The sequence below is a fragment of the Amphiura filiformis genome, chromosome 7, assembly GCF_039555335.1.
Source record: "Amphiura filiformis chromosome 7, Afil_fr2py, whole genome shotgun sequence".
Taxonomy (NCBI): domain Eukaryota; kingdom Metazoa; phylum Echinodermata; class Ophiuroidea; order Amphilepidida; family Amphiuridae; genus Amphiura; species Amphiura filiformis.
The window spans coordinates 12,734,966-12,753,939 of NC_092634.1; the positions used below are offsets into that span (position 1 = coordinate 12,734,966).

Genomic DNA, 18,974 nt, shown 5'->3' on the forward strand with positions numbered 1-18,974 from the left:
TAACCTGTGTAGCTACCGGTCCGTGATCGTGTGCTTGGCATGCGAGGGGTCAAAGGTTCGAATCCCGGGGGTGCCAAGTCAAAAATTCTTCTTCTCCATGACTTTTTCGGATCTTCTTTGACTTCCAATCCCAAAAAGCAGGGTCCAGTGTTAGGGTTAAAGGACCTATTCTAGAATATTACCAGAATCTTCTCTTGATAAATTGACAAATTAATCATAACAAACGTTGTCATCTCACCTGCAACCGACATCGCGTATATTCCAACCAGCCAGATCCTGCAGTGGCTTTGGATACATGGCCGCTTCACCTGTCCTCTTGGTCTGGCCCCATAATAATAATGACTCTGTATAGGTAAAACAACAATAGCTATGTTAACAAAAACTTCATTTTCAACAAATATCATTTCAGAAAAATGGCATAACTACAGACCCACCTCACCTCCCAACACAGCATTAGGGTTAGGGTTAGGCTTAGGGTTAGGATTAGGGTTAGGCACCCTGAGCGGGGTATTCTAGTTACTCTTAAAGCTGTCTGAAGGCAGTATACTTAGCCTGTGCCTTCCCCCAGTTAGGTGCTGTTTTCCAGTATTTGTTCGGCTTATATAAGGCGGAAAAAATAAGACACCATGTAATGATATAGAATGTCATGCAGGCAGTTGGGCGCAATGCTTATGCTAGTTGTGCATTGCGTATTGCGTGACTGTAACACGCTTTGAATTTATGCAAGCTTGAGTTGGGACTTTATTGATGCGCGTAGTAACAAAAGTCGAATAATTTCCGCCTCATATAACCCAAACAAACTTTAGTGTTGGTCTTCTGGTTGCATGACTTAATCGTGTTATTTATGTTTGTATAGCGTTGTTGTTTTTATTCCATTTTATGCAATTCCATTTGATCTAAGGCATTTGATCTTGTTATTTATCAAGTTTATTGTAAATGTAACTGTTAAGCCTTTTGCTATGGCGCCACAGTCCACTTTTCAGCATGTGATGGTGCCATCAGGACCCAAAATCTCAGTTTAAAAAAAAGAAGATGTTCAACTTACTACATTCATTGAGTGCCATTGAAAATGTAGCGCCGGCCCAGATCTTGACAGCTCCTTTGTTAACGATATCAAAGATTTTCACACTGCATGGGATAGGCTCATCTTTGGGGCCATTGTGACCAAGTCTACCGTAACCACCAAAACCCCAAGTGAAGATACGACCCTGCATATCCATGGCAACCTGGTGAATACAAAACATTCAAGAAAATGGTAATCTTGTGGTACAGTTTGCTGACATTTCATTCATAGTTCAGTATGTGTTGTACTTTTCAAGAATTGTTTAACAATATGATACCTGAAAAATAAAGCATTCCAAAAGTGAAGGGCACAATAAAATTCTGTGTGCATGAATTTCATCCCGGACCACTGTGCTACTTCAACTGTATTGTTTTTGCTCCACGCTGTGTCAGGATCACACACCAAATGTTTCAAAATAGTTTTTTAAATTTCAGACACAGGTTATAAGGTAAACTTGGATACAAATGCATAGAATCAGTTCTCCAGATTCTGGGGTAAAGTCCAACACAAAAATAAAACATACTTTTCTCAGTCGTCAACCATACCCTAGACCAACCTTACCGTATGATTGGCTCCACACGCCACATCCTTAATAACCACATTGGGTATTGGTATTGTGTCACGTCCTGAGCGCTCAATGAATAGAGGTATCCTTCGTGGTGTTGTGACACAGTCAAATGTGAGCTTACTGGACGTCACAAAATACTGACCGGTACTGTTATGACCTGAAAAAGAAAATCAGAAGGGATATTACATGATGCAAAAGATTTGTTCATATCAACGGTGATGGGGAGGGGAAACAGGGGTAGCCAGAGTCCTTCTCTATCCAACAAATTAGTGGTTTTCCAACCACAAGTGTCGCCTGCTTTGCAATTACCTTGGGAATGCAAGTTGTATTGTACAATCCCATAGATTCTACATGACCTTTGACCTAATGAATGAGACCAATGGGTCCTCCTTGAACATTCATTTGGTCCTCCTTGAACATTCATTTGAGATGCTGTTGTGAACACCTATTTACTTATAAAGGTAGAAATGGATATCATTCACTGCAATTGTTAACAATGCCCCAAATGATCACTACATACATAAATGACAAACAGTGAAAAATTCACTGACCATCCAGGATTTGAACCTGGGTCCTTCGAATCACCGGACCTTGAGAGTACTTTTACAGTGAACTCCTTTTCTCTTCTTTTGCTCTGTGGAGCAGCTGTAACTCCTAATTGGCAATTTCTTTATATTCCAACCCCTATTGTACAACTTTCCATGGAAATTCTGTTCCAACATTTAAAATTGACCAATCCTGAAGCTAATAGTTGCGATTCCCAAAACTAATGTAAACTTACATACTTGTGAGTAAGCCTTATGCCTACCAGTAATTTGTTTAAATTAATTGATTAAAATTTACAGTTAGGTTTGGATTAAAGTTAAGATGAGTGGATGGTTAGATTTATTTTGGTGCAGTTATTAGTTCTAGGATTATGGTCAAGATTAAGATTAGGATTGCAACCCTTTCAGGTATAATTTCATATCCCCCTACTTACCAAGTTGACTATACTCAGGGTGTCCAAATGAGTGTAAATTGCCTCTGCAATCCAGGATCATGCTGAAATCCCCACCACAGGCAACTTTGACTATGGGTTGACCCTTGTACAACAGCTGAAACATCATCAATATTACCATATAGAATTGTTAGATGCGTCATTGTAAAGTAAGGTCTCACACCAGCTTTTGCTATTTGCATGGAAACACGAAATTTGGTACCACTCGGTCGTTAAATCAAGCGATAGTGCCATACAATTGTCTAATTGGATGAAAATGCCTCCTAATAGTATTACTTTGTGAATTATCTTCAATGTTCACCTAAAGTATCGGGACTAAAATTTCTCACACATAGGATTCAGTTACATTCATATCCTCCTGCTCAAAAGGTGATGCACTGAATAATCAATATGCCTAATCACCAACCTCAGTTGGCCGAGGCAGATACCTCATAAACATGATTTGTTCTATCGACCCAAAATCTGATTTTACATACCTTACATGGTGTTCCCATAGAGGCAGTCTGATGACCAAGTCCTAACTGACCAAACTTATTATCACCAAAAGCAAACACTGTACCAGTTTCTGAAATATAAATCATGAGAATTGAAAGTAAGATAGCAAATTGAGAAAGTGTGATGTAAGTGACTCCTGGTTCATTCAAATGTTTAGTTGAATCAGGAACATAATGACTATACCATTTTTCACTCTGACGTTAATGCTTGCCCATCTATGCAGCATCTGTAATCGTGTGCACGCCAGCGCTCTGAGGGAATGCTAACGATTTGAAGCTTTGCCCAATAAAATGCGCACTGACGTCACTGCCATGTGAGGGTGAAAAATGGTATAGATGTTTAACAACTCCTCAAGACTGATGACCCTCCATCTAGCGTCTCAAAATTCGATTCAGGAATGTCGTATTTTGTGTTGCTAAACCACTAATAAACCTGGATGGCATATCATCACGTTTGGTTAAGTTAACCAAAACTGCAGATGTAGTTTACACTGTGTGTCTGCCTCCCATTACTTTTTCTATAGTGGACTATAATGTTGGCACAAGCTGTAAAAGGAATGCTGTAAGAATGCTTGGATAAAAGCCACAAGTAAGCGCATATGTGACGATTACGATGCAATAAATTCAAATTTCACAAGCCAAGACTGACTTGGACAGTAAGCTGTTGACTTGCATTAACTGCTTGCGTCTTTGGTCTGTAGGACGAGACGAGAACAGACGATAGACCAAAAGCGTAGGGGAGCAGCTATATTCTGACTACTTTTCACCAGAATATGCGGCGCAGAGACTTACCTGTGAGGCAGAGGGTATGATTGCGTCCTGTTGCAGCATTGACTATGGTATATTGCTTAAGACCTTCAATCAATGTAGGCTCATCACGACGGACAGAGTCACCATGTCCTAACTGCTCACAAATGTTACGTCCTGAAAAATGAGAAGATTGGGGATTTAATGTGACCTATGTGTTAATTGGGCTATTCCAGTTGAAATCCATACACCCCCTGTATAATAGTAGTTTCTTCTATTCAACTTAAAGCTAGGGAGCATGGACGCAATAAAATGGATTTTTTTTTAATTTAAAGATTGTTTTAATTTAAATCTGATTTTTCTCCCCAACCACAAAACATCCTCTGTAAAGTCAACCAGAGGCTCAAGAAAATGCCTATGAGTTAGCCACTCCAATTGAAATAAAAATCAAACCAATTTCACAATGGGACTTCAATGAGAACTAACTGGCAACAAAAGTTGGCAAATTTTTGGAAATAAGTGCCAAAACCATGCATTTTAGGGTGTTTTTTTTTGATTGGGCGATTTCATTTGACTGTATTGTCATGCAGTGATGTGTCGTACAGGGACTGCCTTTTGAGGAGAGTCTCGCTCTACTGTTGTCCTTAAATCTGATTCTCTCCTTACATTCTATTGTAAATGCTCTAAACAGCTCTCATTGACGACTCCAGAAGAGCTATTTAATGCTGTCCTGTAAATTCTAAAAGACAGTCCCTGGTCGTATGTTTCGGTGTTTGGAAATGAAATGGTCACCATAGCTGAATAAATCAGTGCTCACCCCAGCTATAAGCTTTCCCTTCATCTGACACGATGACGCTATGGCAAGATGTTGGACCTGAAAACACGGCACGCACTCGGATACCGTTAAGCGCCCCCAGACGGTGTGGTCCGATTAGGTTGCGTCCTCCTTGCAGTGGTTTGGCTACAGAGATCGGAACAAATCAAAAGTAAGTAAGTACGGTAAAGAAAACAATTTTATTGATAGGTTACTTTACCCTAACGCTAAACTGCAGGTTTTGCTGGCCCAGCCAGCGATTTCCTAGCCATAAGTGTGTGTATGATTTAGGCTAATTGCGTCATGTGCAAGGCATGCATGCGCAGTACGTGGTTTTCTTTGTAAGATTTTATAGTTAGTGTTAACCTGTATTTGTCAACACTACTCAGGGTCAGAATTTTGGTGAAAATCCAAGAATCGATTCTTGCAAAGATTCTTGTATACAATTTGCATGAATAAAAGTTGATTCTTGTAAACTTTTGTAATTTACGCATGAAGTTGATTTGCAAGAATCAAGTGATTCCGTCAATTAATTCTGCAATAATCAAGATTGATTCTCGCAGTGTGAAATAATATTTGTGCCAGTGAGCACCCAGCAGAGTGGAATTATGTGTGCTTTAAGGGGGTACTACACCCCTGGCCAATTTTTTGCATTTATCTCAAAAATCATAGCGCATTGGTGACAAGTAATACATGTATATTATAGGGGCAAGGACTACAACTACTGCACTGGAAATTTTATTTCAGCACAGACAACAGTTGTGGAGTTACAGTCAAAAATGAGGGAAACCAATATTTGATCAAAAAATCAATAACTACTTGCCTTGAGTTCCTGAATTTTCAGTGCAATAGTTGCAGTCCTTTTCCCTATAATATACATGTACATATCCTACTTGTCACCAATGCACTATAATTTTTGAGAAGATTCAATTATTCTGTATATTTTGGATGAGTCTTCATATACTTCATATTAATTGTAGCTTACCTGCAGATGATGCATTCTTAGGAGGGCGAGATCTCCCAGTCATATCCCAGTGTGTACCACCAGCAAACAGCAATTCTCCGCTGAATGGATTGGATTTGAGTTTCTGAAAGCAACAAAAACAGAATACCAAAATCAGGCCTACAATTTACGAATAAAATCATGGCCAGCAAAGACTGTGGAAACAAACATAATTATGACAGTTCTGGTAATTATTACAAAAAATCAAAATGTTTCTGTGGACACATACACACACACATATTCATTTTGCGAATAAGGTTTCTGGAAAACTGTATTGCCTACATTTATCTCTTTCATTAGAAACAACATTATTATCAAATAACATGTTTTTGTGCACTGGAAAACATACATGTACAATTGTACATGCAAAAATCTAAAAAATTTAAATGCCAATTTCTAGTTTGAATGTATGTGTATAATTTAAAACATTTTAAAATGTTACAAAACAGCAAAAACTCCTAGAATCGTAGCTTTTTCATGAGTCTCAACACAACATAAACAATAGCTTATCCTCATCATATCAATGGGCAAGGGATGAAATCAAAACTCGACTGGCGGATGACCGCCGGCAGGGTTAGCGGTGACCTGCTGAGTCCAGGGGTCCAGATTGGCAAATAAAGGGGTCCAGGCATCTAATTCTACACAGACGTACAAAATTAAGGGGTCAAAATTACGGGGACTTGCCCAATCAAGGAGTCCTGGACCCCAAGACCCCTTACAACGTTACCCCTGACCGCCGGTTCCCATTGTTTAGAATAGAAACTGGATGGAACCGGACAGAACTGGCCGTCAACTGCTGATTGAGTTTTGATTTCTTCCCCAAACGCATGTTTTCTGATAAGTTTTTAACACTCATAAAAGGTTTTGCCACTATAATTTGGCTGCATACCGATTCAGTGATGTTGACTTAGGAATTTCAAGCAGTTAAACCGATCGCATTTGTGTTAAAAAATACAGACACGCATGATCGTTAACAATGGCATTTTCAGCATTTATGGCAGTCTGGTTGAAAAAAATATGGTGTGGGGTATATTTTAGAGGGGGAGCGTTTAATAGAGCAAATACAATAAATCATGTGGATATGCAATGCTGACCTAGATCAAACATAATTCTGAATTTCCTTTTAATAATTTAATTCTCATGATCTAATATACTATCCCAATTATTTCCTGACTGACTGATTTCTGCCACATGGATAAACTGAAATGACATTCTACAGCAGGATGATGCAGAAATACTCTTTGAAATATAATGTATGACATTCTTTTCAATGCTCTCTGGAGACTATTGCATGTAAATATAATTATCATCAACACACGTTACACACTGTTGGACAAAAATAAACCAAGTCACACAAATTTACCAGGGGCAAGGAGTCCTTGTCATACACGTAGCTGCAAATTTACGTACAAGTAATTGAAAAAGGGCTGTGAGTATGGGCATGTGGTTTTGCATTTGTTTTTCCCACCTTTTGTGTTGTTCAAACCAAACCGAGACTTCAAGACAACCGGGGTTGTCTCCAGTTGTCAAACTCGGTTGTCTCCAGTTGTCAAACTTTCACAGCATAACTCCTCGCTCTTAAAATGCCAAAAGGGAATTTTTACAATCTGGGACCTTGCGGGTTCAAGGGTGAAATCCCCGATTAGGCAGAAAAAACATGGCCTGTGCGTTTTTGTCACCTGGTCTGGCAACACTTGCCCACTCTCCTATTTGGGTTGTTTTTGTTTATTTTCTTATTTTTTATTATTTAAAACAAACAATGAAAATTGCATACTGTAAAAGTGATAATTTTTGTGCTACATTTATTTTTGTGGTTTTCTTGGAAGCTGCTACTGCAAAAATAACAATGTGCAAATATATTCCTTTTGTGTTTCAGGTCAATGTTGGGAAACTTAGAATCGTGAATTTAAAAACAAGGCAAACAGTTCAAAATTGCCAAACACAAAAAATTTATTGTGCAAAAATACAGTATTTTCCATGGTAACCTTTCATTGTGCAACTGGAAAGTAAAATTGTGAGAAAATGCAAATTATCACTCCGACTTGACAAGTTACAAAAGATCTTTAATCAATACCAGCTATGTATAATTCACACTCTATGACTAAACATATCATGTTGTAGTGCATACTTAAGGTGGATCATGAGGAATTTTCAGGCTAAGCATTTTTTTACATAGAATTTAAAGGCAAATTACACTGATTAGACAAGCTAATTGGACATATGGTTTTAATAATTTATGGATTTTAATGATCAATATTCATTCATTCCATGTACAGTTAATGAGCTAATATCATAAATATGATTTAAAATGTGAACTGAAAGCGTTCAGGAATATGTTATTTTTGCCAAACAATGACATTTATGTTCAGGGTACTTTTAATTTTACAGGATATTATTAATTCTGCAAATATGAACGTTAAAGGGAGGAGGGGGAGGGGGCTAGATAATAATAATACGTCAGAAACACTTTGACCAAGATTCAAAGTAAAATTCTGTGAAAAGAGTATTTCCTAATTTCTTATCCACCTTAATTCATTCCACATTAATATTCTAAACTGCAAAAAAGCAACTCTTTACTCACTTGGCAATTCTAAACAGAAACTGTGTTGAACCCTTGATATTATCTGATTCATTAGAAATACACATTTCATGGATATACAATAATAATAGAGACGTGTGCAACACTGCCCTAAAGCGATTCATTCATAACACATTTTTTCTTCAAAGTTCAATTATTTTGAATTTCTCTTCTCAAAACATCAACATTTATCACGGAAATATAGGCTATTCCAGTTTAAAATCATACCCCCTATGGAAGATCTTTTATAGCTTTGGAGTGTGAATTTCAAATGGGGCTACCTGAATGGGTGACTCCATTTGAAATCTACACCCCTGTGTGTGAGATTAAGGTTATTGTCTTCCATAGGGGGTGTATGGATTTCAACTAGAATAACCCATTTTGGAGCAGATGACACTGAATGGGTGACCCCATTTGAAATCTACACCCCCTGTGTGACAGATTCAGGTAATGTCTTCCATAGGGGGTGTATGTATTTCAAATGGAACATCCCAATCAGAATGAATCTCATAAATGAATCAGATGAATACAATTACTTCAAACAAATGAAAATGCATTTCCCCTTCTTCCAACTAGCTGCGGGTTTAACAGCATACAATAAATGGTACTGCGTATACAAAACCGCATTAACAGCTAGTAACATCAATGCAAAGAATATCGTAATATGGATTTTTTCCCCAATCTTTTTCTGCTTCATCTGGCTCTTCATGTCATATTCACTGAAAGGTGATCGTAGTTTATTCATGCTCATGCATGGTAATCAGTGTTATACCGACGTACGGAAAAAACCCTGAATTTTATAGGCTGATGTTACAAAATAAACTGTACAATATGATGGAATGTTTTGCATAAAATGCTTATTGGAATATTTCTATGCTATTCTAGTGTGGAATATTGAAGTTTCCTGAAAATGTATGTGCTAGGGTTGGATTACACACCTCAATCACCAAACTGATATTTTCTTGTTTTGTTGTTACTGATCCTGTACTCTTATAACTGTGGAAACGAGGTGCGCTGTATGCACACAAAAAGTATCTTTTTAAACAACTGATTTCTTAAAGACACAAAACTAAATTACCAAATAAAGTTAGTCTGATACATAGAGAAATTTGTTCTGCATATTTTGATTCCTCATTCAGCACCATGCACGTTTATTCCCAATATGGCAAATTTGAATGACATTGTAGGTAGTGTTTCAAAGTGACAAATTTGGATGTTTCTACACACAAGCAACGCAGCAATCAGTATTTAAAATATTTTACAACTTAGTTAACATACCCATTGTCAACAAACATGAAACAGATTTGATTTCTGAACATGAGTACATTTATTAAAAAAACACATTTTAGTTCATTTGCAAGCAATCATTCATGCACTTATACAATTGATGTAATTTCAACATACATTATGCACTTGTTCAATTTACTAAACATACATAGTGAAACTGTCAACTCAAATGCCATACAATATTTATGTGTGGCCTGTTGTAACATAATGTTCACTTCAGTATCACGATGTATTCAGTAAATTCTCGTTTAGTGATTGACTGAATACAAATTGAGTTCCTCGGCATAAGGAACTCTGTGCAATCCAATATGAGATATAATTTCAAAGATGGGTACAATCTGTCAGGTTACCAGTACTTCTTTTTGTCGATATTTCTGAAAAGAAAATATTTTAAGGGTATTTTCCCCGAACTCCCCGATTTATCAGCCATTTTTAAGCGACTTCAGATAATTTCAGATTTTGTTACTTCCCTATTAGTCAAAAACACTATGACCTATAAAATTGTACTTTACTGTAGAAAATGGAAATAACTAAACAAACCCAAATTTTATGTTTGAAACCATTTCAGTCCTACTGACCAAATACAATACTATCCAATTAAAAAAAAATTAAGAAAGAAGACAGACCTCAGAATTCAAGAGCCCCAAACAAATCGCCATGGCATTCATTAGATCACAGAGACGTACCCTAGATTCACAGGTGCACTTATCCTTTATGTTCCATAATAACCTGATACTAGTTCATTGCGATGACCACAATCACTCTGTACTGACCACTGCATGCGGCAATTACCTCTTACAAGTGTAATGTAGCATACATGTACGAGCGCTAGTCATGAAAACATTGCCTGACTTGATTTGGGAGGCCTAGTCATTGAGTGAGTTAATGATGACATTTGTTCCATCAATTGAGGCCCAGTCATTGAGTGAGTTAATGAAGACATTTGTTCCATCAATTATGTTCTCCAAATTGTTTTACTTTTTTTTTCTTCACATATTTGTTTTTGTATAGTATAAAAAAAAGGTAATTTCTACCCATCCCTTACAGTGCATCATCACAGTAAGTCAAACTTGTAATGATTCTAATCAAATAACTCTAATCGAACGACTCGAAATTGTAGGACTTGTGACTCAACTTGAGACTCAAATCCCAAATGACTTGACTCGACGCTTCAGTGACTCAACTCAAGTTTGGTGACTCGAATACAAGTTTGCAGTTAATAACTTTGGAGGCTCAGCTGTCATTGTGATAATTATTTTTTTCATTCCATCAATTGTTTTCTCCAGTGATATGAAGAGTATAAGTGAATTACTATTGAATGCCTTGTGTGCTATCATAGCGTAACATGACCGCCATAAAGAAAATATGTAGAGTTTAAGGATACGAGACATGATTTACCGACAAGTGACTCATTTCGAATGCGATCATGAATTTTGAAGAAAAAAAAAAGTTTCCACAGGCTTCGTTGGGACTCGAACCAGCGATTCTAAACTTCCTTCGATTACGCGTCTAGCGCTTTACCACTCGCCACCATGGCAGTTGAGCGGAAGAGTGTAATGATAAAAGATAAATCTCATAATGCCATCTTTAGCCTTTTGTTTACTAAAAAAGACGCGCTTTTGTAAAGATAGATTAGCCGTTTATGCATAAATAGCACGAACGTTTGGGAAAGGTTTCAAACAAATAATAAAGACACTGATGTGATGATGAAATTGCGTGAAGTCGGGAATTATCTGCGTCGCAATGTTTTGTTTTGGTTTTAGGAATTTGACCTTAAAATGTACGACTTCATGACATTATCATTCGAAATCAACAAAAGATATTTCAACACTATATGTCCTCATTCTTTCTCTAGAATGTTTTGTACATGTGTATGTGAAATAGCTTCAACAATGGTTCGCTGCATAATGGTAAAAATAGCCTTGACCTAAAAAAAGGCGAGAGGTACCATATTTACGGATTCAGGCTAAATTTAAAATTGATATAAAACGTTTGTTTATTGATCGATTACAAAAATTTATTTTTGTCGTATATAGAAATTGTATCTGGCGTGAATTACACTACAGTTTTTATTCCTAGGGCTCTTTGACTTCTTCAAATAATTTTTTTAATGATAGAGTGAATCCCCTGGCCCTCTACAGGGTGTATCAAAATTAAGTATACAGTTTAAAAAATGCCGCTAGATTAAAAAGTATGAGGTATTTGGTCAAAATTCTTTAGTTAATAACTTAATCAACATCTTGTCTTCCTACAGCTGAAAAATCACTGGCGTGTGACTATTTATAAGGATTTGGTGGCTACTTTTGTGAGCCAAGTACAAAAAGCAGTTCTTGCCAAGTCAATTGGGTTTAAATGCCGGTGCTTTTTATTGTTCTGCAGCCAAGAGAAACATGCAGGTGTACAGATCATTTGTCCTCATTGTTAGGGTTCCAATCATGTGCATGTGTGAGTTACATAACACGTGACTTTTGGTAAATCTGGGCAACTATATCCTTACATATGCTAGGTTTTACTTGACAAGAAGAATAGCAACATTAAAATGGATACTCCACAGTACACGCCGAGCAAATGGCCTTCCTTGTTGCAGTGACAAGACAAGACAATGTACCATCGCACCCAGACACCAGCAGACGGAATCTCCGAAGCACTTCTAATGCACGTCCCCCTTCACGTGGCGCTATTTACAAAAACGTTGCGAAGTATCAGATAACTGGAACGAGTCGTATTAATCTGAACAGAGAACATTGTGGTCGCCCCGAACTGGAAGCTCTGTTGTTTATATCCTAGCAGTTCGTAACACTCTGCAGGCGGGACAAGCAGGAGGTCAGATTAGCTGCCGTCGAAATGGACTTGGAATACCACCTGCAACCAGAATAACTCGTTTATGACTTGCGATTTCATCCCTATCAGACGAAGCTAGACGATAAGGAGCCATCAACTTCAGCAAGCAGATCACCAACGTCGCACTGTGTTCTGTCAGTGGCTTCTTGCCCGTCCCCTACGTTTCCTGTAAGATTTCATCATTGGTGATGAAGCAGAGTTTGCATTAAATGTTTTCAAAAGTCCTCTTGCAGACCTTGATGAACTTTAGAGACGCAAAATTGCACAATTTGACATTATCAGGCAGGACAGACCTCTCAGTAGGAGTGATGTGAACGCCATGTTAAGAAGAGCCGAAATCTGCATACAGAAGAATTGTGGACATGTGGAAGACCAAGACTAAAACTGTCAATAACTGTAAACAGTAAAGAAAGTGGTGATACTTTTTTTGTGATTTGTATGTTGTTTTGATTTTTATTGACTTCGCACAACTGCTTTTTGTACTCAGTTCACAAAAGTAGCCACCAAATCCTTATTATTGGTCACACGCCAGTGATTTTTCAACTATAGCAGGACAAGATGTTGATTAAGTTATCAACCAGAGAATTTTGACCACAGACCTCATACTTTTTAATCTAGCGGCATTTTTCAAACTGTATACTTAATTTTGATACACCCTGTATAATTACGCACAAAAGATCGACCCCCCTTAAGTTAAACTAAGACATTGTACCTCAAGAACTATATCCAAATCTATAACCCTTAAAGGGGGTACTACACCCCTGGCCAATTTTGTGCCTATTTTTGCATTTTTCTCAAAAATGATAGTGCATTGGTGACAAGTAAGATATGTATATTATAGGGGCAAGGACTACAACTACTGCACTGAAAATTCAGCAACTCAAGGCAAGTAGTTATTGATTTATTGATCAAATATTGGTTTTCCCTCATTATTGACTGTAACTCCACAACTGTTGTCTGTGCTGAAATAAAATTACCAGTGCAGTAGTTGTAATCCTTGCCCCTATAATACACATATCTTACTTGTCACCAATAAGCTCTAATTTTTTAGAAAAATGCAAAAATAGGCACAAAATTAGGCAGGGGTGTAGTACCCCCTTAATATCCCAATCTACACATTTCAAATCCAAACCTGCAAAGTATTATATACGTTGCTGACAAAGTATTCCATACTTTGCTGGCTAGAATACCTTGCTTGAAAGTAGTTGGCTTATGGTGTGAATAAGGGGTTCACCCCCACACACAAATTAACAAAATGCTTCCGACACCCTTGAAATGAAGCCCTTAAAATAGTTTTTGTACACATAATTCTTTATTTGTGACTTCCCAAATGACAATTTTGATACCTTTTACTATATATTTAATCATTAGTCTAAAGACCACTGAATCTGAAACTAAATTAGAGACAGCCCTTGAAGATCTACATACACGGGTATGTAAATGAAAGTGAGTTTTTATCCTTTGAAGAGCTATGTAATTGAAAGTGAGTTTTAAGTTTCAGAATGCTAAATCTTCATTTCTGCTTATTTAATTAAGCCCTATAAATCATCTCATTGCAAAAAACACCACAATGTTTATTCTTAAAATCTTACACTCTTATGCAAATTCACATCCTGTTTGATAACTGGTCCTATCCAAAAACATCATAACACTTCTTGACATCGTTACTAACATATTTACCCAAACATGTACAAGAACTCCAAAAAATGTTAATATTTAAAGATCATATCAATTTTCTGATGTCTCGGCTGAGTCGGCAAGCAGGTCTCATACGTGGTACACTTTGCCACACTACTATTATCATACAATCACACTGCTTATTGATGTCATTTTGTATTATAATCCACTCTTTTCATTTCAAGTGATGAGTGTATCAACGGGAGAGCTCAGATTGCATCTCTCTGCTCCCTCCGATGATGCAAATAAAGTGGTCTTTATGATTATAGCATTTGTGGCCTCAAGTAGCAGATCGGAGTAAATGGAATTGCTCTGTGAAGTCTACATTAAAGATCTAAAATGTATATAATGCAGTGGTTTATTTTTTCAGGCTAAGTTTATTTTTGGGTTGTCATATTAGTTCATCATTTCAAAATTGTGTATCTATGTATAGGTTGCTTATTTTCACTAGCATTTTACTAGCATGGTTGGGTAAGTGAGAAGTTCATCACAATTCTTGGGCCCTAGCTACAAGATGATTTGACATTTGCTTTCTCTTTAAAGCTCACATGTATCTTTTTTTCAGAAATTAAAATAGTTTTGGTTTGTTGAAAGTAATCACTTTGTAGTTTTGTACATGTATTGTGTATTCTTTTCTCAAATATTTAACTGTAAAAAACAAACCTACCCATTTGTTTTCATAAAATTTCTCAATTCCCAACAAGCTGAACATCACATTTATATAACCTGTTCACATGATAACCCTTTATAAGGCGGGTTAGAGGGGAGCATAATCTATTGTTGTTTGCACACAAATATTGACACAAATAAAGCTGACACACAAGAGGAATGGCATGAGTTCTATAAAGGACATCCCAAAATGTGTCATTGCCACCCCATGTGCATTACTTTTCTCAAGGCGAGGAAAACGCCCAGAAGTTTAATTTTGATATATTATATACCTTAATTCAAGAACCGCAAGACCTATGGAAATTTAAGTGATTACTGTTTTCTTGCCTCAATGTATTAATAAAAAAAGTACACTGCAGTGTTTTAGTTAAATTATGTTCCTGCCAACTCATTTATAAATAAATCACAACCATCAAACTTGCTTCAAATGAAAATTTGATGCCTTTCCAGAATGATGTTCAGTGACGTCAACTCAATGACATAATAAACAAATATTGAGCTAAATACATGTATGTGACACCACTGTTTATCTTCCATTTCCTTGATGTGAATATATTAAGAAAACCAATTTATTTGCCAGAATGAAGTGGATTACAAATGATTGTACACTCAAGGGAGGAAAGGAGCTTAGTTTTATAGGAATTAATATTCATTCATATACAGTATAAATATTCATGAAGCAATGAACCAATAGTAGCTGACCTTTCACACTCGGCAGTCCACGCTTTATAATGCGTGCCGGTTCGAAATTCTGAAAATTGGTGAAAGCGTTGGGGTTTAAACTTTTTGGGTAAAAAGCGTGGACTGATATAAAGCGTGGGATTAAAATAAAAGCGTGGGGCTTCTTCCAACTTACAGTATATTTTTATTGAATGATAAAATAATCATAGTTCCAAGAAAAATCACCAAAACTTGCACACTATGTCGCAAGATAAAATTCCATTTGATGCAGGCTCGCGCTTGTTTACGTGAATCCAGTGCAATGTACACAATATCCTCCCCGAAGCGCTGCCAAAACACCTACGCTATATGCAAATGTCCGATTTTCCATGACGTGTTATTTTTCTTTACATTGATCGTATATGAGTGACGCCATTAACATGCATAATTGATTGCGCCAAGCAGCACGGAAGAAGTAGGATATAGTCGCTGAACACAGCGTCGTCCAAGTTTCATGACAAGAACAACATTTGAACACCATAAAAGTACAGTTATTCATTAAAATGCTTATTTTACAGTGCAGTAGTAGTTTTTCACATATAATTTGCATTGTTCACGTAATGTATCAATTAACTTATTGGAGAGAAAAGCATCGGACTCGCACATGTGAAATAGGTGCAGAATTCAAGCGTACTTGATACTTGAACCAAATTGCGTGCGACTTTGTCAGTTTACAAATAGCGGAAAAAGCAAAAAGTGGTGGGGGTCAAGAATTTTCAGTATAAAGGGTGCCTCAGTAAAAAGCGTGGGGGTCAGGAATTTTCAGTATAAAGGGTGCCTCAATAAAAAGGGTGGGGGTAAAATAAAAAGGGTGGGAGTCAAACCCCACTGCCGAGTATGCCTTTGATAAGTGTCCTTGATGCATTAATTTTTGACAAGGCACTCCTTACAGCCTCAAAACAATATCATAAAATCCGAAAATAGTATGCATGCATTATTTAGCAGTTGACATTTCTTCCTTCTTTTCTGTTTTTTAAAAAATATTTTTTCAACTCTCATATTTCTCACATTTAAATTTGAGGTAATAATTCAACACATGTCCTTCACAGAACTGAGTCAATTCCACAGCCAATGGCCAATAGCCAGTTGGGTAACGGTTTCTTTCACTTTACCTCGTTATTTTGTTTTAAAATGAACAGAAACACGCCCTGATAGTTAGCTTATTTCAGCATTTTGGGTAAAAAATTTTACCACAATTTGACGGAAATTGTATATATGCTGAATTATGACAATTTGTTAAAATTGCTCTCTTGATCTGACAAACAACAAATTTGGCTGATTCCATTTACATACATATATAGGTGAGTTGGGACATACATGTGTGAACATTACAAATATGTTCATTGTTTATTGCACTTAAAGAGGTGTTTTCTCATGTCTGTTCTTTTCCAAAATTAGCATTTTTGTGAAAAATTAATTGGTAATAAATCCACTCTACAGTTTAACAACATTTCCTCTATAGATTATTATAGTTATGCCATATAAATATTTTCATGAATAAAAGCATTTAACTGCTAGTTAATAATGTTTTAAAATGGACAGATAGTTAGCTTATTTCAGCATTTTGGGTAAAAAATATTAACACAATTTGACGGAAATTGTATACATTATAGCTTTGAAGTCAACATAGTCATAACGTATGATTTCCATATTTTAATTTTGTCATTCTTATGCTGAATTATGACAATTTGTTAAAATTGCTCTCTTGATCTGACAAACAACAAATTTGGCTGATTCCATTTACATGTATATACATGTAGTTGGGACATACATGTGTGAACATTACAAATATGCCAAAAAATCAGGTTTGAAAAAAAAATTAACCAATTCCATATTATACATGAAAGATCATAAATGTACATGTATATATGGCTTTAACAGGGGTTAACAACACCAATCAATTCCAATTTGTCCAAACCCCACATCTAATTGCAAGCATCAGTCATGACAATAACAAACAATTTACAACAACTCTTCCTCACTAACTCAGCCACTCACTCATGCTAAGAGGTGTATGAACTCTCACATACATTCACAATGAAATTCAACTATCATCAAAACCTGTCCAGGGACCCTAGCTGCAAAGCAACTGATGAAAACTGCATGCATGCGCACATCATCAACCAAACACTTGCGCTTGCCTGCCTGAATACTTGACGATGCTAAAATAACCTTACAATACAATAAAGTATACAATGTACATGTGTATGATTGCAAAAATTGGATTGCCAGCCAGTTCCTCAATCTTTGCTGAAATAGAAAACATTTATAATAAATGAAGTGGCATTAACATCTTGCATAACAAGATAGCATCTGATACTCTGTATGTCAATATGGCAACCTCAATTCAACGCTATTCAAAGATACAAGCAATTCACTTGAAAGAACATGCCATTTAAGTGCATTTTTTCATCACAAAATCTATGTGGTATTCTGCACCCAGGTTACTGACATTTGCTATTCTTGTAGTCAATATTTTCAGGAATAAATCTAGATTCACAAATAACCAATGTTATGTAATAAATTTGATGTGTGGGTTGGAAAAAATGTAATTTGTTGTCTGTTTTCTATCCAAATTTGCAGTTTTGAGCAGGACTATATTGGATTGATTGACTTACAGACTTTTAAAAGGTTACTGACACTTCATCTTCTCATGGAATGACATTTTGTTGACATATTCACAACTAACATATGCCGAAGATAAACAAATTGACAAGTGCAATAAACATGAAGTGTCTTCTAAAGAGGTGTTTTCTCATTTCTGTTCTTTTCCAAAATTAGCATTTTTGTGAAAAATTAATTGGCAATAAATCCAGATACAGTTATAATGACATGTCCTCTATAGATTATTATAGTTATGCCATATAAATATTTTCATGAATAAAAGCATTTAACTGTGACTACCAGTCACATCAAAAGGATAGACTTTGCAGGAAAAATTAAATTTTAGATTTATATTCCAAGCTCAAATTGTGAAACATCACTGCAATTGATCAAGACACTCAGATATATAGTGAAAATAAATCCCAATTAATTTTTATGTTCGTTATTTCTTTGCACATGATTTCATCTTGAATTGAAGGAGTTTGCCACAAAGTCCAATTTTGTATAAAAATGACTGGTCACAATTACAGATTCACAAATTTAGGAAGTCTATAAAGATATGAATTTAGGGTTTGAAAACAGGCACACAAGCATACAGTACAACACCCATATTTGCAGTTTTGCAGTAATTGGCAAATGAATCAACTTACAGTCGTGCTGATCATAACTCAAAACAAGTTATTCAAAGCCTTTGGAGGCAGCGGTGGCCATAGCCAGTAGCACAGAGCAAAATGCTACTAAATGTTGATCACTTTGCTACACAATTTTGGAAATGTGTAGCAAGTGTATAAATGTAACAAAAAAAAAAGGAGTGTAAGCTGGTAATGCTGATAATGGTATGCATAAAAAATGTCTTACGTCCAACGCTGTTTGGAGGCAAATCCATTTTGACTGACTTAATCAAGTTTTAAT

The 18,974-nt window shown here is 36.3% G+C and overlaps 1 protein-coding gene across 1 annotated transcript in view; it reads right to left on the reverse strand.

Annotated features, from left to right (window-relative positions):
- The window catches only part of LOC140156755 (protein RCC2 homolog), a 40,079-nt gene that overhangs the window by 11,866 nt on the left and 9,239 nt on the right, over window positions 1-18,974 (reverse strand). The window contains exons 2-9 of the mRNA XM_072179716.1: window positions 5,669-5,771; window positions 4,687-4,830; window positions 3,915-4,046; window positions 3,105-3,193; window positions 2,611-2,725; window positions 1,625-1,788; window positions 1,046-1,226; window positions 239-344 (exon numbers count right to left, since the gene is read on the reverse strand). Of these exons, the coding sequence (XP_072035817.1) occupies window positions 239-344; window positions 1,046-1,226; window positions 1,625-1,788; window positions 2,611-2,725; window positions 3,105-3,193; window positions 3,915-4,046; window positions 4,687-4,830; window positions 5,669-5,771 (1,034 nt within the window). The remainder of the gene's footprint in view (window positions 1-238; window positions 345-1,045; window positions 1,227-1,624; window positions 1,789-2,610; window positions 2,726-3,104; window positions 3,194-3,914; window positions 4,047-4,686; window positions 4,831-5,668; window positions 5,772-18,974) is intronic.